The sequence below is a fragment of the Oncorhynchus gorbuscha genome, unplaced genomic scaffold, assembly GCF_021184085.1.
Source record: "Oncorhynchus gorbuscha isolate QuinsamMale2020 ecotype Even-year unplaced genomic scaffold, OgorEven_v1.0 Un_scaffold_1064, whole genome shotgun sequence".
NCBI lineage: Eukaryota > Metazoa > Chordata > Actinopteri > Salmoniformes > Salmonidae > Oncorhynchus > Oncorhynchus gorbuscha.
The window spans coordinates 140001-164391 of record NW_025745960.1 but is presented as its reverse complement, the minus strand read 5'-3'; the positions used below and the strand labels follow the sequence as shown (position 1 = coordinate 164391).

The 24391-nt window shown below is 49.7% G+C and overlaps 1 protein-coding gene across 1 annotated transcript in view; it reads left to right on the top strand.

Annotated features, from left to right (window-relative positions):
- LOC124021149 (vacuolar protein sorting-associated protein 13C-like) overlaps positions 1-24391 on the top strand; it is a gene marked incomplete at its 5' end in the record, with an annotated part of 165885 nt that overhangs the window by 45372 nt on the left and 96122 nt on the right. Inside the window, 14 exon segments of the mRNA XM_046336501.1 lie at positions 3125-3213; positions 3344-3511; positions 3937-4241; positions 7726-7870; positions 11621-11777; positions 11868-11992; positions 14142-14311; positions 14890-15167; positions 19022-19296; positions 19495-19587; positions 20818-20985; positions 21967-22164; positions 22899-22988; positions 23863-24018. Coding sequence (XP_046192457.1) covers positions 3125-3213; positions 3344-3511; positions 3937-4241; positions 7726-7870; positions 11621-11777; positions 11868-11992; positions 14142-14311; positions 14890-15167; positions 19022-19296; positions 19495-19587; positions 20818-20985; positions 21967-22164; positions 22899-22988; positions 23863-24018 — 2417 coding nt within the window.

Genomic DNA, 24391 nt, shown 5'->3' with positions numbered 1-24391 from the left:
CGTACAGAACCCTCAGGGGCCCCGTACAGAACCCTCAGGGGCCCGTACAGAACCCTCAGGGGCCCGTACAGAACCCTCAGGGGCCCCGTACAGAACCCTCAGGGCCCCGTACAGAACCCTCAGGGCCCCGTACAGAACCCTCAGGGCCCCGTACAGAACCCTCAGGGCCCCGTACAGAACCCTCAGGGCCCCGTACAGAACCCTCAGGGCCCCGTACAGAACCCTCAGGGCCCCGTACAGAACCCTCAGGGCCCCGTACAGAACCCTCAGGGGCCCGTACAGAACCCTCAGGGGCCCGTACAGAACCCTCAGGGGCCCGTACAGAACCCTCAGGGCCCGTACAGAACCCTCAGGGGCCCGTCAGAACCCTCAGGGCCCCGTACAGAACCCTCAGGGCCCCGTACAGAACCCTCAGGGGCCCCGTACAGAACCCTCAGGGCCCCGTACAGAACCCTCAGGGCCCCGTACAGAACCCTCAGGGCACCGTACAGAACCCTCAGGGGCCCGTACAGAACCCTCAGGGGCCCGTACAGAACCCTCAGGGCCCCGTACAGAACCCTCAGGGGCCCGTACAGAACCCTCAGGGGCCCGTACAGAACCCTCAGGGGCCCCGTACAGAACCCTCAGGGGCCCCGTACAGAACCCTCAGGGGCCTTTACAGAACCCTCAGGGGCCCGTACAGAACCCTCAGGGGCCCGTACAGAACCCTCAGGGGCCCCGTACAGAACCCTCAGGGGCCCCGTACAGAACCCTCAGGGGCCCGTACAGAACCCTCAGGGGCCCGTACAGAACCCTCAGGGGCCCGTACAGAACCCTCAGGGGCCCGTACAGAACCCTCAGGGGCCCGTACAGAACCCTCAGGGCCCCGTACAGAACCCTCAGGGCCCCGTACAGAACCCTCAGGGCACCGTACAGAACCCTCAGGGGCCCGTACAGAACCCTCAGGGGCCCGTACAGAACCCTCAGGGCCCCGTACAGAACCCTCAGGGGCCCGTACAGAACCCTCAGGGGCCCGTACAGAACCCTCAGGGGCCCGTACAGAACCCTCAGGGGCCCCGTACAGAACCCTCAGGGGCCCGTACAGAACCCTCAGGGGCCCGTACAGAACCCTCAGGGGCCCGAACCCTCAGGGCCAGAACCCTCAGGGGCCCCGTACAGAACCCTCAGGGGCCCCGTACAGAACCCTCAGGGGCCCGTACAGAACCCTCAGGGGAACCCAGGGGCCCGTACAGAACCCTCAGGGGCCCGTACAGAACCCTCAGGGGCCCGTACAGAACCCTCAGGGGCCCGTACAGAACCCTCAGGGGCCCGTACAGAACCCTCAGGGGCCCGTACAGAACCCTCAGGGGCCCGTACAGAACCCTCAGGGGCCCGTAAGAACCCTCAGGGGCCCGTACAGAACCCTCAGGGGCCCGTACAGAACCCTCAGGGGCCCGTACAGAACCCTCAGGGGCCCGTACAGAACCCTCAGGGGCCCGTACAGAACCCTCAGGGGCCCGTACAGAACCCTCAGGGGCCCGTACAGAACCCTCAGGGGCCCGTACAGAACCCTCAGGGGCCCCGTACAGAACCCTCAGGGGCCCCGTACAGAACCCTCAGGGGCCCGTACAGAACCCTCAGGGCCCCGTACAGAACCCTGTACAGAACCCTCAGGGACCCGTACAGAACCCTCAGGGGCCCCGTACAGAACCCTCAGGGCCCCCGTACAGAACCCTCAGGGCCCCGTACAGAACCCTCAGGGGCCCGTACAGAACCCTCAGGGGCCCGTACAGAACCCTCAGGGGCCCGTACAGAACCCTCAGGGCCCCGTACAGAACCCTCAGGGGCCCGTACAGAACCCTCAGGGGCCCGTAGAACCCTCAGGGGCCCGTACAGAACCCTCAGGGGCCCGTACAGAACCCTCAGGGCCCCGTACAGAACCCTCAGGGGCTCGTACAGAACCCTCAGGGGCCCGTACAGAACCCTCAGGGGCCCGTACAGAACCCTCAGGGGCCCGTACAGAACCCTCAGGGGCCCGTACAGAACCCTCAGGGGCCCAGTAAGAACCCTCAGGGGCCCGTACAGAACCCTCAGGGGCCCGTACAGAACCCTCAGGGGCCCGTACAGAACCCTCAGGGGGGGCCGCCCCTCAGGGCCCCGTACAGAACCCTGTACAGGGGACCCGTACAGAACCCTCAGGGGCCCCGTACAGAACCCTCAGGGCCCCCGTACAGAACCCTCAGGGCCCCGTACAGAACCCTCAGGGGCCCGTACAGAACCCTCAGGGGCCCGTACAGAACCCTCAGGGGCCCCGTACAGAACCCTCAGGGGCCCCGTACAGAACCCTCAGGGGCCCGTACAGAACCCTCAGGGGCCCGTACAGAACCCTCAGGGCCCCGTACAGAACCCTCAGGGCCCCGTACAGAACCCTCAGGGCCCCGTACAGAACCCTCAGGGGCCCGTACAGAACCCTCAGGGGCCCGTACAGAACCCTCAGGGGCCCGTACAGAACCCTCAGGGGCCCGTACAGAACCCTCAGGGGCCCGTACAGAACCCTCAGGGGCCCGTACAGAACCCTCAGGGGCCCCGTACAGAACCCTCAGGGGCCCGTACAGAACCCTCAGGGGCCCGTACAGAACCCTCAGGGGCCCCGTACAGAACCCTCAGGGGCCCGTACAGAACCCTCAGGGGCCCGTACAGAACCCTCAGGGGCCCGTACAGAACCCTCAGGGGCCCCGTACAGAACCCTCAGGGGCCCCGTACAGAACCCTCAGGGGCCCCGTACAGAACCCTCAGGGGCCCCGTACAGAACCCTCAGGGGCCCCGTACAGAACCCTCAGGGGCCCCGTACAGAACCCTCAGAGGCCCCGTACAGAACCCTCAGGGGCCCGTACAGAACCCTCAGGGGCCCGTACAGAACCCTCAGAGGCTACACAATGTTGTCTTTTATACAGCTACACTTACATTTGATTATCATCTAGGGCTTTCGGGATTTCAGCCAAAGTTTGGATATGATGAAAGTCCCAAAAATATTTTTTTTTGGGGGGGGGGGGGTTATTTAAGTGTCTTGTGCTTGTGTGGTTTGCTGTTGACCTTTTTCTGAATTGATGTTAGCATCAGATCAACATTTTATCTTGTTGTACAGGTTTCAATGGATCCCTCCTGATGCAAGGGCCTCAAACCCACATCTCTGCCCGCCTTCGGGATTTCATCGTCATTAATGTTGACCCAAAAGTATTCACAAAAGGTAAGTCGCGAAGTAAAACCACGAAAGATTTCAGTGACGGAGGGCGATGCGACAGTATATCATTCAACCCCGGTGAAATATTGCAGTTGAGTTTACCGGTTTGGTTCTCCGTTGCAGGCCATCTCTATCGTAGGAGACGAGGTGTTTAGTTTCAGTATGAGTCTGACCCCCAAGGCGACAGAGGGTGCCGGCTACGCAGACACCTCCAAGACGGACGGGAAGGTCCAGCTCAACGTGGGCTGTGTCCAAGTCGTCTACCTCCACAAGTTTGTCATGTCTTTGTTGGTGAGTCTCAGCGTGGGTACTGGAGTTGGTGTGTCTCAGCGTGGGTACTGGAGTTTGTCATGTCTTTGCTGGTGAGTCTCAGCATTGCTACTGGAGAAATCTCTGACAACGGTCTTGAGTATTTAAAACTGATCTTTGTATTTAAGTGTGCAGAGACTCTCTTTCTTCAGTTCCTGGGTTTTTTCAGGAATCCTGGTTGGATGATTCCCAGTTCAGCGATACCTTACTAATTTTGGGAATCCTGGTTGGATGATTCCCAGTTCAGCGATACCTTACTAATTTCAGGAATCATCTGACAGGGATTCCTGGGAAAACATGAGAAGTTTCCGGAAGTATAGCCGTCCTAGCTCGGTCTCCACTTTGATTCCTTCCTCGTACCCTTTCCGCTAAAGAACTTCACTCATCCGTGTTTTCCGTCTCTTTAGAATTTCAGCAACAATTTCCAGACGGCCAAAGACGCTTTGAGTGTGGCCACGGCCCAGGCAGCAGAGAAGGCGGCCTCCAGCATCAGGGACTTTGCCCAGAAGAGCTTCCGTCTCTCCATGGACATCAGGCTGAAGGCCCCTCTCATCATCATCCCTCAGTCCTCCACCTCACACAATGCACTGGAGGTGGACCTGGGGCTCATCACCGTGGGCAACAGCTTCTCTCTTCTTGCTGTGGAGGGATGTCCACTTCCTGCTGTCATTGACCACATGGACGTACAGCTCACACAGCTCAAACTGTCCAGGTCAGTGCATTCTGTTTAACACAGTTGTCTTTTGCTTCATCAGTGCAGAAGGCAAGGGTTTAATGCCTGGTCCCAGATCAGAAAGCAAGGGTTTAATGCCTGGTCCCAGATCAGAAAGCAACGGTTTAATGCCTGGTCCCAGATCAGAAAGCAAGGGTTTAATGCTTGGTCCCAGATCAGATAGTAACGGTTTAATGCCTGGTCCCAGATCAGATAGTAATGGCTTAATGCCTGGTCCCAGATCAGATAGTAACAGTTTAATGCCTGGTCCCAGATCAGAAAGCAAAGATTTAATGCCTGGTCCCAGATCTGTATGAACGCTATCCAACTCCTCTGACTACCGTTAGTTGTTAGAGTTGATTCTCAAAGAACCGTCTGACTACCGTTAGTTGTTAGAGTTGATTCTCAAAGAACCGTCTGACTACCGTTAGTTGTTAGATGGCCTGCTGGCTACAGTAGATGGCCTGCTGGCTACAGTAGATGGCCTGCTGGCTACAGTAGATGGCCTGCTGGCTACAGTAGATGGCCTGTTGGCTACAGTAGATGGCCTGCTGGCTACAGTAGATGGCCTGCTGGCTACAGTAGATGGCCTGCTGGCTACAGTAGATGGCCTGCTGGCTACAGTAGATGGCCTGCTGGCTACAGTACATGGCCTGTTGGCTACAGTAGATGGCCTGCTGGCTACAGTAGATGGCCTGCTGGCTACAGTAGATGGCCTGCTGGCTACAGTAGATGGCCTGTTGGCTACAGTACATGGCCTGCTGGCTACAGTAGATGGTCTGCTGGCTACAGTAGATGGTCTGCTGGCTACAGTAGATGGTCTGCTGGCTACAGTAGATGGTCTGCTGGCTACAGTAGATGGCCTGCTGGCTACAGTAGATGGTCTGCTGGCTACAGTAGATGGCCTGCTGGCTACAGTAGATGGCCTGCTGGCTACAGTAGATGGCCTGCTGGCTACAGTAGATGGCCTGCTGGCTACAGTAGATGGCCTGCTGGCTACAGTAGATGGTCTGCTGGCTACAGTAGATGGTCTGCTGGCTACAGTAGATGGCCTGCTGGCTACAGTAGATGGCCTGCTGGCTACAGTAGATGGTCTGCTGGCTACAGTAGATGGTCTGCTGGCTACAGTAGATGGTCTGTTGGCTACAGTACATGGCCTGCTGGCTACAGTAGATGGCCTGCTGGCTACAGTAGATGGCCTGCTGGCTACAGTAGATGGTCTGCTGGCTACAGTAGATGGTCTGCTGGCTACAGTAGATGGTCTGCTGGCTACAGTAGATGGTCTGCTGGCTACAGTAGATGGCCTGTTGGCTACAGTACATGGCCTGCTGGCTACAGTAGATGGTCTGCTGGCTACAGTAGATGGCCTGTTGGCTACAGTACATGGCCTGTTGGCTACAGTAGATGGCCTGCTGGCTACAGTAGATGGCCTGCTGGCTACAGTAGATGGCCTGCTGGCTACAGTAGATGGCCTGCTGGCTACAGTAGATGGCCTGCTGGCTACAGTAGATGGTCTGCTGGCTACAGTAGATGGCCTGCTGGCTACAGTAGATGGTCTGCTGGCTACAGTAGATGGCCTGCTGGCTACAGTAGATGGCCTGCTGGCTACAGTAGATGGCCTGCTGGCTACAGTAGATGGCCTGCTGGCTACAGTAGATGGCCTGCTGGCTACAGTAGATGGCCTGCTGGCTACAGTAGATGGTCTGCTGGCTACAGTAGATGGCCTGTTGGCTACAGTAGATGGCCTGCTGGCTACAGTAGATGGTCTGCTGGCTACAGTAGATGGCCTGCTGGCTACAGTAGATGGCCTGCTGGCTACAGTAGATGGCCTGCTGGCTACAGTAGATGGTCTGCTGGCTACAGTAGATGGCCTGCTGGCTACAGTAGATGGTCTGCTGGCTACAGTAGATGGTCTGCTGGCTACAGTAGATGGTCTGCTGGCTACAGTAGATGGTCTGCTGGCTACAGTAGATGGTCTGCTGGCTACAGTAGATGGTCTGCTGGCTACAGTAGATGGTCTGCTGGCTACAGTAGATGGCCTGCTGGCTACAGTAGATGGCCTGCTGGCTACAGTAGATGGTCTGCTGGCTACAGTACATGGCCTGTTGGCTACAGTACATGGCCTGCTGGCTACAGTAGATGGCCTGCTGGCTACAGTAGATGGTCTGCTGGCTACAGTAGATGGTCTGCTGGCTACAGTAGATGGTCTGCTGGCTACAGTAGATGGTCTGCTGGCTACAGTAGATGGTCTGCTGGCTACAGTAGATGGTCTGCTGGCTACAGTAGATGGTCTGCTGGCTACAGTAGATGGCCTGCTGGCTACAGTAGATGGTCTGCTGGCTACAGTAGATGGTCTGCTGGCTACAGTAGATGGCCTGTTGGCTACAGTACATGGCCTGCTGGCTACAGTAGATGGTCTGCTGGCTACAGTAGATGGTCTGCTGGCTACAGTAGATGGTCTGCTGGCTACAGTAGATGGTCTGCTGGCTACAGTAGATGGTCTGCTGGCTACAGTAGATGGCCTGCTGGCTACAGTAGATGGCCTGCTGGCTACAGTAGATGGTCTGCTGGCTACAGTAGATGGTCTGCTGGCTACAGTAGATGGTCTGCTGGCTACAGTAGATGGTCTGCTGGCTACAGTAGATGGCCTGCTGGCTACAGTAGATGGCCTGCTGGCTACAGTAGATGGTCTGCTGGCTACAGTAGATGGTCTGCTGGCTACAGTAGATGGTCTGCTGGCTACAGTAGATGGTCTGCTGGCTACAGTAGATGGCCTGCTGGCTACAGTAGATGGTCTGCTGGCTACAGTAGATGGTCTGCTGGCTACAGTAGATGGTGCTGCTGTACAGAGATGGTCTGCTGGCTACAGTAGATGGTCTGCTGGCTACAGTAGATGGTCTGCTGGCTACAGTAGATGGCCTGCTGGCTACAGTAGATGGTCTGCTGGCTACAGTAGATGGCCTGCTGGCTACAGTAGATGGTCTGCTGGCTACAGTAGATGGCCTGCTGGCTACAGTAGATGGCCTGCTGGCTACAGTAGATGGCCTGCTGGCTACAGTAGATGGTCTGCTGGCTACAGTAGATGGTCTGCTGGCTACAGTAGATGGTCTGCTGGCTACAGTAGATGGCCTGCTGGCTACAGTAGATGGTCTGCTGGCTACAGTAGATGGTCTGCTGGCTACAGTAGATGGTCTGCTGGCTACAGTAGATGGTCTGCTGGCTACAGTAGATGGTCTGCTGGCTACAGTAGATGGTCTGCTGGCTACAGTAGATGGCCTGTTGGCTACAGTAGATGGTCTGCTGGCTACAGTAGATGGTCTGCTGGCTACAGTAGATGGTCTGCTGGCTACAGTAGATGGTCTGCTGGCTACATCCCTGGGTTGTTACAGGAATGGTATGAAAGTCTGGATACCACCCTAATACTGTAGCTAAATAAGCAAGTTGTCTAACTATCCTTGTCTGTAATTTAGCTTTCTCTCGTTAGGATTTACATGGAACAAGACTCTCAGCCCAGTACTGAGCTGCTGGAGCCTGTCAACCTGCTCCTAACAGTGAAGAGGAACCTGGCTGCAGCATGGTACCAGAAGATGGCCGCCGTAGAGGTAGAGGGAGACCTCAAGCCCATGAAGGTAGGAGCTAACAGGAACCATAGAGGTAGAGGGAGACCTCAAGCCCATGAAGGTAGGAGCTAACAGGAACCATAGAGGTAGAGGGAGACCATGAAGGTAGGAGCTAACAGGAACCATAGAGGTAGAGGGAGACCTCAAGCCTATGAAGGTAGGAGCTAACAGGAACCATAGAGGTAGAGGGAGACCTCAAGCCTATGAAGGTAGGAGCTAACAGGAACCATAGAGGTAGAGGGAGACCTCAAGCCCATGAAGGTAGGAGCTAACAGGAACCATAGAGGTAGAGGGAGACCTCAAGCCCATGAAGGTAGGAGCTAACAGGAACCATAGAGGTAGAGGGAGACCATGAAGGTAGGAGCTAACAGGAACCATAGAGTTAGAGGGAGACCATGAAGGTAGGAGCTAACAGGAACCATAGAGGTAGAGGGAGACCTCAAGCCCATGAAGGTAGGAGCTAACAGGAACCATAGAGGTAGAGGGAGACCTCAAGCCCATGAAGGTAGGAGCTAACAGGAACCATAGAGGTAGAGGGAGACCATGAAGGTAGGAGCTAACAGGAACCATAGAGGTAGAGGGAGACCTCAAGCCCATGAAGGTAGGAGCTAACAGGAACCATGGAGGTAGAGGGAGACCTCAAGCCCATGAAGGTAGGAGCTAACAGGAACCATAGAGGTAGAGGGAGACCTCAAGCCTATGAAGGTAGGAGCTAACAGGAACCATAGAGGTAGAGGGGAGACCTCAAGCCCATGAAGGTAGGAGCTAACAGGAACCATAGAGGTAGAGGGAGACCTCAAGCCCATGAAGGTAGGAGCTAACAGGAACCATAGAGGTAGAGGGAGACCATGAAGGTAGGAGCTAACAGGAACCATAGAGGTAGAGGGAGACCTCAAGCCCATGAAGGTAGGAGCTAACAGGAACCATAGAGGTAGACAGAGATCATGAAGGTAGGAGCTAACAGGAATCACCATAGAGGTAGATAGAGACCCACAGCCCATGAAGGTAGGAGCTAACAGGAACCATAGAGGTAGAGGGAGACCTACAGCCCATGAAGGTAGGAGCTAACAGGAATCACCATAGAGGTAGAGGGAGACCTCAAGCCCATGAAGGTAGGAGATAACAGGAACCGTAGAGGTAGACAGACCATGGAGGTAGGAGCTAACAGGAACCATAGAGGTAGAGGGAGACCTCAAGCCTATGAAGGTAGGAGTTAACAGGAACCACCATAGAGGTAGACAGAGATCATGAAGGTAGGAGATAACAGGAACCACCATAGAGGTAGACAGAGATCATGAAGGTAGGAGATAACAGGAACCACCATAGAGGTAGATAGAGACCCACAGCCCACGAAGGTAGGAGATAGATAACAGTAACTACAATCATGTCTTTCCCTCGAAAGGAGTGGTTAGATAAAGATCTGTTTTGATACCAAGATGTTTGTATTGTAGCAGAGAAGTTGATGGAAGTTATCTTTACTCGTGTAGTAATGTCACCCTCTCTGATACCTGAAATAACTATTTCCTTCAAGTCATAATAGCTGAGCGTTCATGATTTAGTCATATTGATGGTTGACCTCTGGTTCGAGAATGGTATTGGTAAGTTGTGCAATATCGTCACCTTCCTTTAGACTTGAAGTAGCTTCGTCCCTTAAACCATAACAGCCGAGCATTGATGATTTAGTCACACTAACTAACTTCTGACTTCTGCTTGCAAGCCTGGTTTGGAATGTAAGGTACTTGATACAGTCCTCTAGGGTTTGACAGTAAGATAATCAAGGCCGGTAGCCTAGCGATTAAGAGCGTTGGGCCCAGTAACCGAAAGGTCGCTGGTGTAAATCCCGGAGCTGACTAGATCCACGTGCCCTTGAGCAAGGCACTTAACCCTAATTGCTCCTGTAAGTCTCTCGGGATAAGGGTGTCTGCTAAATGACTAAAATGTGAAATTGCCAGCGGAATTAGCAACGTTAGCATTAGCAAGGCAACATTAGCTTTAGCTATAGCAACATTAGCATTAGCAAAGGCAACATTAGCTTTACCTATAGCAACATTAGCCGTAGCAAAGGCCACATTATCATTATCAACATTAGCATTAGCAAAGCCAACATTAGCTTTACCTATAGCAACATTAGCAGTAGCAAAGTTAGCATTAGAAACATTAGCATTAGCAAAGCCAACATTAGCTTTACCTATAGCAACATTAGCATTAGCAAAGGCAACATTAGCTTTACCTATAGTGACATTAGCATTAGGCCTAACAAAGTTGCTTTACAGTGTAACGAATGCCCTGCTTCACATAAAAATCATATGATTCATATGAATCGATTCTTTTAGACCCTTGTTTTTGATTAAACTAATGATTCACTTTGCCGTTGTAGTAGTTGGGATTCGGTTCAATCTACTGTTCAATCCTATACGTCTCCTGTCTGTCCTCGAGTTGTTTTGAGGCTCCTCTAGTTATCAGCAGCATTAGCATTAGCTACAGCTCCATCCTACACGTCTCCTGTCTGTCCTCGAGTTATTTAGAGGCTCCTCTAGTTATCAGCAGCATTAGCTACAGCTCCATCCTACACGTCTCCTGTCTGTCCTCGAGTTATTTAGATGCTCCTTTAGTTATCAGCTAGTGGGAGACGTGTTAAATATAGAATGCAAGCTGAGGCAGTTGATTATAGTCAGAATGGGTCTGATTACTTTAGTGGGCTGCTATATATATTTCAGTGGCAGGGTAGCCTAGTGATTAAGAGCGTTGGACTAGTAACCGGAAGGTTGCAAGTTCAAACCCCCGAGCTGACAAGGTACAAATCTGTCGTTCTGCCCCTGAACAGGCAGGTAACCCACTGTTCCTAGGCCGTCATTGAAAATAAGAATTTGTTCTTAACTGACTTGCCTGGTTAAATAAAGGTAAAATAAAAAAAAATAAAAAAAAATAAAAATATATTTCAGCTATCACTTCAATTTTTCAAAAAATGTGACTATGACTGTCATTCCAAAAACATTATACCAAATGACTAAAATGTCGTGCTGATGTCACTAAATAAGATTGATTTGTATTTTTACAAGGCGTTCAAAATTGTGTATATTTTAAATATAATTTTTTATTTTATCTGCTCGCTCACCTCACTTTTCAAAATCCGTTAAACAGTAAATCGACTTTGTATTACCTTATGCCGTGTTCAACAAACATTGCCGCGATTTCGTCTGTCAATGGTGAGAATGGTTCTTGCTTCCGATCTCCGAGCAAGTGAACGCTCCCAAGTCATTCCTCCGAATTAGCAAGATGTTCCTCCGATCACGCCAAAATGATGTGAACGCGGAAATAGCTACAGAATTATTGGCTTTAGCAACATTAGCATTAGCTACAGCTCCATCCTATATGTCTCCTGTCTGTCCTCAAGTTAATTCGGGCTCCTCTACTTATCAGCTGCATTAGCATTAGCATTAGCATTAGCTACAGCTACGTCCTCTCTGTTCTTGTGTCTCTTCAGGTTAACTAGTATTAGTGACATTAGCATTAGCAACCATTAGCTACAGCTACATCCTCTCTGTGCTTGTCTCTTCAGGTTAACTAGTATTAGTGACATTAGCAACCATTAGCATTAGCTACAGCCACATCCTCTCTGATCTTGTCTCTTCAGGTTAACTAGCATTAGCAACCATTAGCTACAGCTACATCCTCTCTGTGCTTGTGTCTCTTCAGGTGAACTAGTATTAGTGACATTAGCATTAGCTACATATCCTCTCTGTCGTCTGTTCTCCCCAGGTTGCCCTGAGTCAGGACGACCTAACAGTTCTGTTGAGGATCCTGATGGAGAACATTGGAGAAGCCAGCGGTCTGCAGCCAGACCAACACCCTAGCCCCGACACGACAGCCCTGACACACAAGACCACGCCGATGCTCAAAACAGACTACGCCAAAGGTCAGAGGTCATGTGTGTAATGTTATCGACGTGAGTCCCGAGCGCGTTAATTCTTCTGAGCACGTTTCTGTTCTGTCGTCGTTCCTTCAGACGGTGTAGAGAACACGGTTGAACTTCCAGAACGACAGGAAGAAGAGGAACCCCTCGAAACCATGACGTTTATCTTCAACATAGAGTCCCTGGGACTGGTCCTGTACAGCAATGACCCGAAACAGGTACGTATCTATAGGTGATGTAGCCCGGTCTCAGTTCTAATGACCCGAAACAGGTACGTATCTATAGGTGATGTAGCCCGGTCTCAGTTCTAATGACCCGAAACAGGTACGTACCTATAGGTGATGTAGCCCAGTCTCAGTTCTAATGACCCGAAACAGGTACGTACCTATAGGTGATGTAGCCCGGTCTCACTAAACAGGTATGTATCTATAGGTGATGTAGCCCAGTCTCACTAAACAGGTATGTATCTATAGGTGATGTAGCCCAGTCTCACTAAACAGGTATGTACCTATAGGTGATGTAGCCCAGTCTCACTAAACAGGTATGTACCTATAGGTGATGTAGCCCAGTCTCACTAAACAGGTATGTACCTATAGGTGATGTAGCCCAGTCTCACTAAACAGGTACGTATCTATAGGTGATGTAGCCCAGTCTCACTAAACAGGTACGTATCTATAGGTGATGTAGCCCAGTCTCACTAAACAGGTACGTATCTATAGGTGATGTAGCCCAGTCTCAGTTCTAATGACCCGAAACAGGTACGTATCTATAGGTGATGTAGCCCAGTCCCACTAAACAGGTACGTATCTATAGGTGATGTAGCCCAGTCCCACTAAACAGGTACGTATCTATAGGTGATGTAGCCCAGTCTCACTAAACAGGTACGTACCTATAGGTGATGTAGCCCAGTCTCACTAAACAGGTACGTATCTATAGGTGATGTAGCCCAGTCTCACTAAACAGGTACGTATCTATAGGTGATGTAGCCCAGTCTCACTAAACAGGTACGTATCTATAGGTGATGTAGCCCAGTCTCACTAAACAGGTACGTATCTATAGGTGATGTAGCCCAGTCTCACTAAACAGGTATTTATCTATAGGTGATGTAGCCCAGTCTCACTAAACAGGTACGTACCTATAGGTGATGTAGCCCAGTCTCACTAAACAGGTACGTACCTATAGGAGATGTAGCCCAGTCTCACTAAACAGGTACGTATCTATAGGTGATGTAGCCCAGTCTCACTAAACAGGTACGTATCTATAGGTGATGTAGCCCAGTCTCACTAAACAGGTATGTATCTCTAGGTGATGTAGCCCAGTCTCACTAAACAGGTATGTACCTATAGGTGATGTAGCCCAGTCTCACTAAACAGGTACGTATCTATAGGTGATGTAGCCCAGTCTCACTAAACAGGTACGTATCTATAGGTGATGTAGCCCAGTCTCACTAAACAGGTACGTATCTATAGGTGATGTAGCCCAGTCTCACTTAACAGGTACGTACCTATAGGTGATGTAGCCCAGTCTCACTAAACAGGTATGTATCTATAGGTGATGTAGCCCAGTCTCACTAAACAGGTACGTATCTATAGGTGATGTAGCCCAGTCTCACTAAACAGGTACGTATCTATAGGTGATGTAGCCCAGTCTCACTAAACAGGTATGTATCTATAGGTGATATAGCCCAGTCTCACTAAACAGGTACGTATCTATAGGTGATGTAGCCCAGTCTCACTTAACAGGTACGTATCTATAGGTGATGTAGCCCAGTCTCACTAAACAGGTACGTATCTATAGGTGATGTAGCCCAGTCATTACTGTCCAAAATGACTCTGGTAATGACTCTGTGGTAATGACTCTGTGGTAATGACTCTGTGGTAATGACTCTGTGGTAATGACTCTGTGGTAATGACTCTGTGGTAATGACTCTGTGGTAATGACTCTGTGGTAATGACTCTGTGGTAATGACCTTGTAATGACTCTAGGCAGTGGTCTGCTGATTGGTTAATGGACAGATTGTAATGACTCTAGGTAGTGGTCTGCTGATTGGTTAATGGACAGATTGTAATGACTCTAGGTAGTGGTCTGCTGATTGGTTAATGGACAGATTGTAATGACTCTAGGTAGTGGTCTGCTGATTGGTTAATGGACAGATTGTAATGACTCTAGGTAGGGGTCTGCTGATTGGTTAATGGACAGATTGTAATGACTCTAGGTAGGGGTCTGCTGATTGGTTAATGGACAGATTGTAATGACTCTAGGTAGTGGTCTGCTGATTGGTTAATGGACAGATTGTAATGACTCTAGGTAGGGGTCTGCTGATTGGTTAATGGACAGATTGAATGTCTTTGTTTCCCCATTTCCAAGGTATCGGCTGTGTCTCAACACCAGGAGAGGCTGTGTCTGGGGGAGTTGACCTTTCACCTGATGAAGGCTTCAGGGAAGATGTTTAATAACGGGTCCATGGAGGTCTCTACCATCCTCACAGCCTGCACCCTGGACGACATGAGGACAGGCGTACAGAGAGTTACCTCACGGTGAGTCTCGCCCCACCAGGCGTCACACCATGTTGTCGTTGGGAGAGTTACGGCTGGGGTGGAGGCTACCTCAGGTTAAACTCCTGAATTATACTGCTGGGTTGTGTTCTGTACAGTACCAGTCAGGTCGGTCTCAATACTACTGGGTTGTGTTCTGCATAGTACCAGTCGATCTCAATACTACTGGGTTGTGTTCTGCATAGTACCAGGCGATCTCAATACTACTGGGTTGTGTTCTGCATAGTACCAGTCGATCTCAATACTACTGGGTTGTGTTCTGCATAGTACCAGTCGGGTCGGTCTCAATACTACTGGGTTGTGTTCTGTACCAGTCGGGTCAGTCTCAATTCTACTGGGTTGTGTTCTGTATAGTACCAGTCGGGTCAGTCTCAATACTACTGGGTTATGTTCTGTACCAGTCTGGTCGGTCTCAATACTACTGGGTTGTGTTCTGTACCAGTCGATCTCAATACTACTGGGTTGTGTTCTGTGTAGTACCAGTCGGGTCGGTCTCAATGTATCGATTGTTGTATTGATTGATTGTGATATGTAACCTCACGTTTGCCCAAACCCCTCAGGATGCTGGGTAAGCGTGACGAGGCGAGCGAGGAAGCCATGATAGACGTGGCGTACACGCAGAGCGCCGGCGAGCGCCAGGTGGTGGCGGTGGTACAGAAGCTCTATCTGTGTGCCAGCGTTGAGTTTCTCATGGCAGTGGCAGACTTCTTCATCCAGGCCCTGCCCCAGAGCTCCGCCCAGGACGTGCCCACTAACACCAAGCTAGCCCTGCCAGGCCTGGCCAAGACCTCCCAGCCACCCCAGCTTCGGGATAGAGCCAACACTGACCCCAGAACAGGTAAGGGGAGAGAGAGAGAGAGAGAGAGGGGGGAGATAAATGACAACCAGAAAACTATACAGCCGTTCAATGCTCATAGGATTTCCTTTTGGTGTGGAGTGATGGCGTTGTATTGTGATGGCAACAGTGTTTTGGTGTGGAGTGATGGCTACAGTGTTTTGGTGTAGAGTGATGGTAATGTATTGAGATGGTTACAGTGTTTTGGTGTAGAGTGGATGGTGTTGTATTGTGATGGCTACAGTGTTTTGGTGTGGAGTGATGGTGTTGTATTGTGATGGCTACAGTGTTTTGGTGTGGAGTGATGGTGTTGTATTGTGATGGCTACAGTGTTTTGGTGTGGAGTGATGGTATTGTATTGTGATGGCTACAGTGTTTTGGTGTGGAGTGATGGTATTGTATTGTGATGGTTACAATGTTTTGGTGTGGAGTGATGGTATTGTATTGTGATGGTTACAGTGTTTTGGTGTGGAGTGATGGTTTTGTATTGTGATGGCTACAGTGTTTTGGTGTGGAGTGATGGTATTGTATTGTGATGGCTACAGTGTTTTGGTGTGGAGTGATGGTGTTGTATTGTGATGGCTACAGTGTTTTGGTGTGGAGTGATGGTATTGTATTGTGATGGTTACAATGTTTTGGTGTGGAGTGATGGTATTGTATTGTGATGGTTACAGTGTTTTGATGTGGAGTGATGGCTACAGTGTTTTGGTGTGGAGTGATGGTATTGTGATGGCTACAGGGTTTTGGTGTGGAGTGATGGTAATTGTGATGGCTACAGTGTTTTGGTGTGGAGTGATGGTATTGTGATGGCTACAGTGTTTTGGTGTAGAGTGATGGTATTGTATTGTGATGGCTACAGTGTTTTGGTGTGGAGTGATGGTATTGTATTGTGATGGATACAGTGTTTTGGTGTGGAATGATGGTATTGTATAGTGATGGCTACAGTGTTTTGGTGTGGAGTGATGGTATTGTATTGTGATGGCTACAGTGTTTTGGTGTGGAGTGATGGCTACAGTGTTTTGGTGTGGAGTGATGGTATTGTGATGGCTACAGTGTTTTGGTGTGGAGTGATGCTATTGTAATGGCTACAGTGTTTTGGTGTGGAGTGATGGTATTGTGATGGCTCCAGTGTTTTGGTGTGGAGTGATGGTAATTGTGATGGCTACAGTGTTTTGGTGTGGAGTGATGGTATTGTGATGGCTACAGTGTTTTGGTGTGGAGTGATGGTATGGTATTGTGATGGCTACAGTGTTTTGGTGTGGAGTGATGGTATTTTGATGGCTACAGTGTTTTGGTGTAGAGTGATGGTGTTGTATTGTGATGGCTACAGTGTTTTGGTATGGAGTGATGGTATTGTGATGGCTACAGTGTTTTGGTGTAGAGTGATGGTGTTGTATTGTGATGGCTACAGTGTTTTGGTGTGGAGTGATGGTGTTGTATAGTGATGGCTACAGTGTTTTGGTGTGGAGTGATGGTATTGTATAGTGATGGCTACAGTGTTTTGGTGTGGAGTGATGGTATTGTATAGTGATGGCTGCAGTGTTTTGGTGTGGAGTGATGGTATTGTGATGGCTACAGTGTTTTGGTGTGGAGTGATGGTATTGTGATGGCTACAGTGTTTTGGTGTGGAGTGATGGTATTGTGATGGCTACAGTCTTTTGGTGTGGAGTGATGGTATTGTATTGTGATGGCTACAGTGTTTTGGTGTGGAGTGATGGTATTGTATTGTGATGGCTACTGTGTGTTGGTGTGGAGTGATGTTATTGTGATGGCTACAGTGTGTTGGTGTGAAGTGATGGTATTGAATAGTGATGGCTGCAGTGTTTTGGTATGGAGTGATGGTATTGTATAGTGATGGCTACAGTGTTTTGGTATGGAGTGATGGTATTGTGATGGCTACAGTGTGTTGGTATGGAGTGATGGTATTGTGATGGCTACAGTGTGTTGGTGTGGAGTGATGGTATTGTGATGGCTACAGTGTGTTGGTGTGGAGTGATGGTATTGTATAGTGATGGCTACAGTGTTTTGGTGTGGAGTGATGGTATTGTGATGGCTACAGTGTTTTGATGTGGAGTGATGGTATTGTGATGGCTACAGTCTTTTGGTGTGGAGTGATGGTATTGTATTGTGATGGCTACAGTGTTTTGGTGTGGAGTGATGGTATTGTGATGGCTGCAGTGTTTTGGTGTGGAGTGATGGTATTGTGATGGCTGCAGTGTTTTGGTGTGGAGTGATGGTATTGTGATGGCTGCAGTGTTTTGGTGTGGAGTGATGGTATTGTGATGGCTACAGTGTTTTGGTGTGGAGTGATGGTATTGTGATGGCTACAGTGTTTTGGTGTGGAGTGATGGTATTGTGATGGCTGCAGTGTTTTGGTGTGGAGTGATTAGGATATGTTTGGTGGTGAGGTGATGTTCCTCCTCTCTCTCTACCCTCCATACCCAATATTAGGATATGTTTGGTGGTGAGGTGATGTTCCTCCTCTCTCTCTCTGCCCTCCATACCCAATATTAGGATATGTTTGGTGGTGGGGTGATGTTCCTCCCCTCCTCTCTACCCTCCATACACAATATTAGGATATGTTTGGTGGTGGGGTGATGTTCCTCCCCTCCTCTCTCTCTCTACCCTCCATACACAATATTAGGATATGTTTGGTGGTGAGGTGATGTTCCTCCTCTCTCTCTCTGCCCTCCATACCCAATATTAGGATATGTTTGGTGGTGGGGTGATGTTCCTCCCCTCCTCTCTCTCTCTACCCTCCATACCCAATATTAGGATATGTTTGGTGGTGAGGTGATGTTTCTCCGCTCCTCTCTCTCTACCCTCCATACCCAATATTAGGATATGTTTGGTGGTGAGGTGATGTTTCTCCCCTCCTCTCTCTCTACCCTCCATACCCAATATTAGGATATGTTTGGTGGTGGGGTGATGTTCCTCCCCTCCTCTGTCCCCTCCATACCCAATATTAGGATATGTTTGGTGGTGGGGTGATGTTCCTCCCCTCCTCTCTCTCTCTGCCCTCCATACCCAATATTAGGATATGTTTGGTGGTGGGGTGATGTTTCTCCTCTCTCTCTACCCTCCATACCCAATATTAGGATATGTTTGGTGGTGAGGTGATGTTCCTCCCCTCCTCTGTCCCCTCCATACCCAATATTAGGATATGTTTGGTGGTGGGGTGATGTTCCTCCCCTCCTCTCTCTCTCTGCCCTCCATACCCAATATTAGGATATGTTTGGTGGTGGGGTGATGTTTCTCCTCTCTCTACCCTCCATACCCAATATTAGGATATGTTTGGTGGTGGGGTGATGTTCCTCCCCTCCTCTCTACCCTCCATACCCAATATTAGGATATGTTTGGTGGTGAGGTGATGTTCCTCCCCCTCCTCTCTACCCTCCATACCCAATATTAGGATATGTTTGGTGGTGGGGTGATGTTCCTCCCCTCCTCTCTCTCTACCCTCCATACCCAATATTAGGATATGTTTGGTGGTGGGGTGATGTTCCTCCCCTCCTCTCTACCCTCCATACCCAATATTAGGATATGTTTGGTGGTGAGGTGATGTTCCTCCCCCTCCTCTCTACCCTCCATACCCAATATTAGGATATGTTTGGTGGTGAGGTGATGTTTCTCCCCTCCTCTCTCTCTACCCTCCATACCCAATATTAGGATATGTTTGGTGGTGGGGTGATGTTTCTCCCCTCCTCTCTCTCTCTCTCTCTACCCTCCATACCCAATATTAGGATATGTTTGGTGGTGAGGTGATGTTCCTCCTCTCCTCTCTCTCTACCCTCCATACCCAATATTAGGATATGTTTGGTGGTGGGGTGATGTTCCTCCCCTCCTCTCTCCCCCAGGCTCCAGTCCCAGGACCAAGCTGCGTGCAGTCATACTAGACCCAGAGGTGGTGTTTGTGGCTAACCTGATGAGAGCCGACGCTCCGGCGCTGGTTGCCTCCTTCCAATGTGACTTCAGTCTGATGCTAGAGCCTGGGGGAGGGCCCCTTGGGGGAGGGCCCCCTGGGGGAGGGCCCGGGGCCCCTGGGGGACAAAGCATGACGGCCAACCTCAGAGAGCTCAAAGTTCTGGCCTGTCCCTTCATCAGGACCAATGAGACCAAGGTGGTCACTACGGTGAGCATAAAATAGCTTTAATAGAGACGTTTTTTTGAAGACCCTCGACACTGCATCTAATGTCACTACTGTGAAGCATCAGCTGGGATAGAAGCATGATTCAAAGCTATTTCCTATTGCCTTTTTAATACGTTTTCCTTGAAAGTATATTTGAATTGAATCCAACTCCCTAAATGCTTCTTTCTCATTGGTCTTCAGGTGCTACGTCCGTGTTCTGTCTTCCTGGAAACCAAAACCCACCCCAACCAACCGCTTTCCGGCTGTGTGACTGTGGAGGAAGTCATTATCAAAGTAGGTTGCATCCTTACATAAAAAGTTATGGCAGAGTGTACCAATGTGCTCTGAGTACCAATACCAATGTGCTCTGAGTACCAATACCAATGTGCTCTGAGTACCAATACCAATGTGCTCTGAGTACCAATACCAATGTGCTCTGAGTACCAATACCAATGTGCTCTGAGTACCAATACCAATGTGCTCTGAGTACCAATACCAATGTGCTCTGAGTACCAATACCAATGTGCTCTGAGTACCAATACCAATGTGCTCTGAGTAGGAGGTCTTCACGGGTCCAAATGGACCTGGGGCTTTCCCACCCGGACTTCATTTGCATAAATAATAAACATTTATTTACAATAGACTAATATCTGCCGTAGCTAGGTTATTTATCATCAAATATGATTACGTAATACTTGGCTTGGACTGCATCAAACCAGGACGAGAAGTTAGCTAGCTTGGCTAACTGAGGCGGCATCAAACCAGGACGAGAAGTTAACGTTAGCTAGGCTAACTGAGGCTGCGTCAAACCAGGACGAGAAGTTAACGTTAGCTAGGCTAACTGAGGCGGCGTCAAACCAGGACGAGAAGTTAACGTTAGCTTAGCTAGGCTAACTGAGGCGGCGTCAAACCAGGACGAGAAGTTAACGTTAGCTTAGCTAGGCTAACTGAGGCGGCGTCAAACCAGGACGAGAAGTTAACGTTAGCTTAGCTAGGCTAACTGAGGCGGCGTCAAACCAGGACGAGAAGTTAACGTTAGCTTAGCTAGGCTAACTGATGCGGCATCAAAGCAGGTCGAGAAGTTAACGTTAGCTTAGCTAGGCTAACTGAGGCGGCATCAAACCAGGACAAGAAGCTGACGTGGGTCGCTGTAGCCTACCTGTTGACTCCGGGTCGCTGAGAGACCCGTGACATATAACCCGAGACCCGTGACATATACCCGAGACCCGTGACATTATTTTGAGTTCTGGATCCGGGCCCTCTCAGGTATTCGGGTACAGGTGGATCCATAAAGACCTCTAGCTCCGAGTACTCGGGAGGGAGAAATGGTTTGAATTATTGAACCGCCTCATGCACTGAGAGGCTTCTTCTGAACATAGACGTCAATCGAGATCGTCATTTGCGATCGAGATTTTCAATTGATCATCACACACAAGAATCCCGCTGACTTTCTTCCGAATTAAATAAAGGATAGAAAAAAGTAGAAAAGAAATACCTGACACGCTCTTCCCTTCCCTCTCTCAGATCTCCCCTGTCATCCTGAACACAGTGAGGACCATCACGGCAGCCATGACGGCGAAGCCCAAAGACGAGGCAGCAGAGGAGGAGAAGACCGAGGTCGGCAACCTGTGGTCCACCATGAACATCTACGCCTGCAACTACTGGTTCCTGGGAGTGGACTCTGCCAGCGAGGTATAGATACCACTATAGATAGGTATAGGTACTACTATAGATAGGTATAGATACTACTATAGATAGGTATAGATACTACTATAGATAGGTATAGATACTACTATAGATAGGTATAGGTACTACTATAGATAGGTATAGGTACTACTATAGATAGGTATAGATACTACTATAGACAGGTATAGATACTACTATAGATAGGTATAGATACTACTATAGATAGGTAGAGATACTACTATAGATAGGTATAGGTACTACTATAGATAGGTATAGGTACTACTATAGATAGGTATAGATACTACTATAGACAGGTATAGATACTATTATAGATAGGTATAGATACTACTATAGATAGGTATAGATACTACGGTTGGGGTTTGATTCCATTTAAATGCCAGTCAATACGGGAAGTACAGAAAAATCGGAAAAGGAATTTAGTTTACATTCTGAATTGACTGGAATTTAAATTGAATACCTCTTTAATATGTTCTATTGAGGTCTAGAACCTTCTGTCCCTATAAAATAACCTTCTGTGCCTTCTGTCTCTATACAAGAACCTTCTGTCTCTATACAAGAACCTTCTGTCTCAATACAAGAACCTTCTGTGTCTTCTGTCCCTATACAAGAACCTTCTGTCTCTATACAAGGACCTTCTGTCCCTATACAAGAACCTTCTGTCTCTATACAAGAACCTTCTGTCTCTATACAAGAACCTTCTGTCCCGATACAAGAACCTTCTGTCCCGATACAAGAACCTTCTGTCCCTATACAAGAACCTTCTGTCCCTATACAAGAACCTTCTGTCTCTATACAAGAACCTTCTGTCCCTATACAATAACCTTCTGTCCCTATCTGTCGCTATACAAGAACCTTCTGTCCTCCCAGGAACATTTGGGCTCTCCGTTTACCTCCACTATGCACCTTTTGTTGTTGTATTCTCTACCTACAAATGACATTAAACCTAAACATGACTTTCCCATCCAGGTGACGGAGAGTTTCAGTGACCAGGACGGCCGTAACTTTGGGGAGAGTTTCAAGGTGGATGTGAAGGTTATTCAGGTGACCATGGAGTCTGGTCTGGGCCACAGGACGGTCCCCCTGCTGCTGGCTGAGAGCTCTCTGTCTGGGACGGCCAAGAACTGGTCCTCCCTCCTCTACCTCTGCTCTGACATGACCCTGGAGGTGAGGACTGGAGCTTTTTTACACTACTCTCAAGTATCATCCTAATGGACGTCCTCTTCCTGTACGTACAGGAGCTTGTCATGTGGTGTTTTTGTAGGAAGTCAGTAGGCAGACAAACAGCTGTTCTTTGGTCTTTGTGAATGACCTACTGATGTAGGGACACTTGTTATCTTTGGTATTCATGTGTGTATTGGGCTCCCGTGTGGCTCAGCGGTCTAAAGGAACTGCATCTCAGTGCAAGAGGGAGCCAGCGTCGTCCGGTTCTGGCCCGGGGTAGGCCCGTAGGGCGGCGCACAGTTGGCCCAGCGTCGTCCGGGTCTGGCCCGGGGTAGGCCCGTAGGGCGGCACACAGTTGGTCCAGCGTCGTCCGGGTCTGGCCCGGGGTAGGCCCGTAGGGCGGCACACAGTTGGCCCAGCGTCGTCCGGGTCAGGCCCGGGGTGGGCCCGTAGGGCGGCGCACAGTTGGCCCAGCGTCGTCCGGGACTGGCCCGGAGGTAGGCCCCCGGGCGGCACACAGTTGGCCCAGCGTCGTCCGGGTCTGGCCCAGGGTAGGCCCGCCATTGTAAATAACAATTAGTTCTTAACTGACTTGCCTAGTTAAATAAAGGTTAAATAAAAAATAAACATTTTGACTACCTGTGTTTTTTGAATTTCATTATCAATAAAATGTGTTGATTGAAATTGATGTAAATGTGATGGATGCTGATTTTGACAGTGTGTGAATATGTTGACAGGTGAACTACTTCAATGAGACCCATGCTGTCTGGGAACCGCTGATAGAGAGAGTGGAGGACGGCAAACGCAGGTGGAACCTCAAGCTAGAGGTACGCTGAGTAACGAACCTCATCCTAGAGGTACGCTGAGTAACGAACCTCATCCTAGAGGTACGCTGAGTAACGAACCTCATCCTAGAGGTACGCTGAGTAACGAACCTCATCCTAGAGGTATGCTGAGTAACCCTAACCAACCTCATAGTGGAACCTCAACATAGAGGTACGCTGAGTAAGGAACCTCAACCTAGAGGTACGCTGAGTAACGAACCTCAACCTAGAGGTACGCTGAGTAACGAACCTCATCCTAGAGGTACGCTGAGTAACGAACCTCATCCTAGAGGTACGCTGAGTAACGAACCTCATCCTAGAGGTACGCTGAGTAACGAACCTCATCCTAGAGGTACGCTGAGTAACGAACCTCAACCTAGAGGTACGCTGAGTAACGAACCTCATCCTAGAGGTACGCTGAGTAACGAACCTCATCCTAGAGGTACGCTGAGTAACCCTAACCAACCTCATAGTGGAACCTCAACCTAGAGGTACGCTGAGTAACGAACCTCAACCTAGAGGTACGCTGATAAACCCTAACCAACCTCATAGTGGAACCTCAACCTAGAGGTACGCTGAGTAACCCTAACCAACCTCATAGTGGAACCTCAACCTAGAGGTACGCTGAGTAACCCTAACCAACCTCATAGTGGAACCTTAACCTAGAGGTACGCTGAGTAACCCTAACCAACCTTGGAACCTCAATCTATATAAACATGATTACGCTGTAGATTAGCAAAACTCAGAAACACAATGACGTTTGTATTTAATTCAATGACCTCGTATTGATGGATGGATGGATGGACCTATAGATTGGTATCTCTCTTAATACAGTGTTTGTGTTCACCGCGTCCTCCTCCTCCTCCTCCTCCTGCAGATGAAGAACAGCCCTGTGCAGGATAAGAGCCCTGTTCCCGGGGATGACTTCGTAGTTCTCCCCGAGCCACGCACCGCCATCAACATCTGTTCCAAAGACACCATGAACATTACCGTCTCTAAGTGCTGTCTCAATGTGTTAACCAACCTGGCCAAGGTACACACACACACACACACACACACACACACACACACACACACACACACACACACACACACACACACACACACACACACACACACACACACACACACACACACAGACACACACACACACACACACACACCAAGACACACACACACACACACACACCAAGACACACACACACACACACACACCAAGACACACACACACACACACCAAGACACACACACACACACACCAAGACACACACACACACACACCAAGACACACACACACACACACCAAGACACACACACACCAAGACACACACACACCAAGACACACACACACCAAGACACACACACACCAAGACACACACACACCGACACACACCGACACACACCGA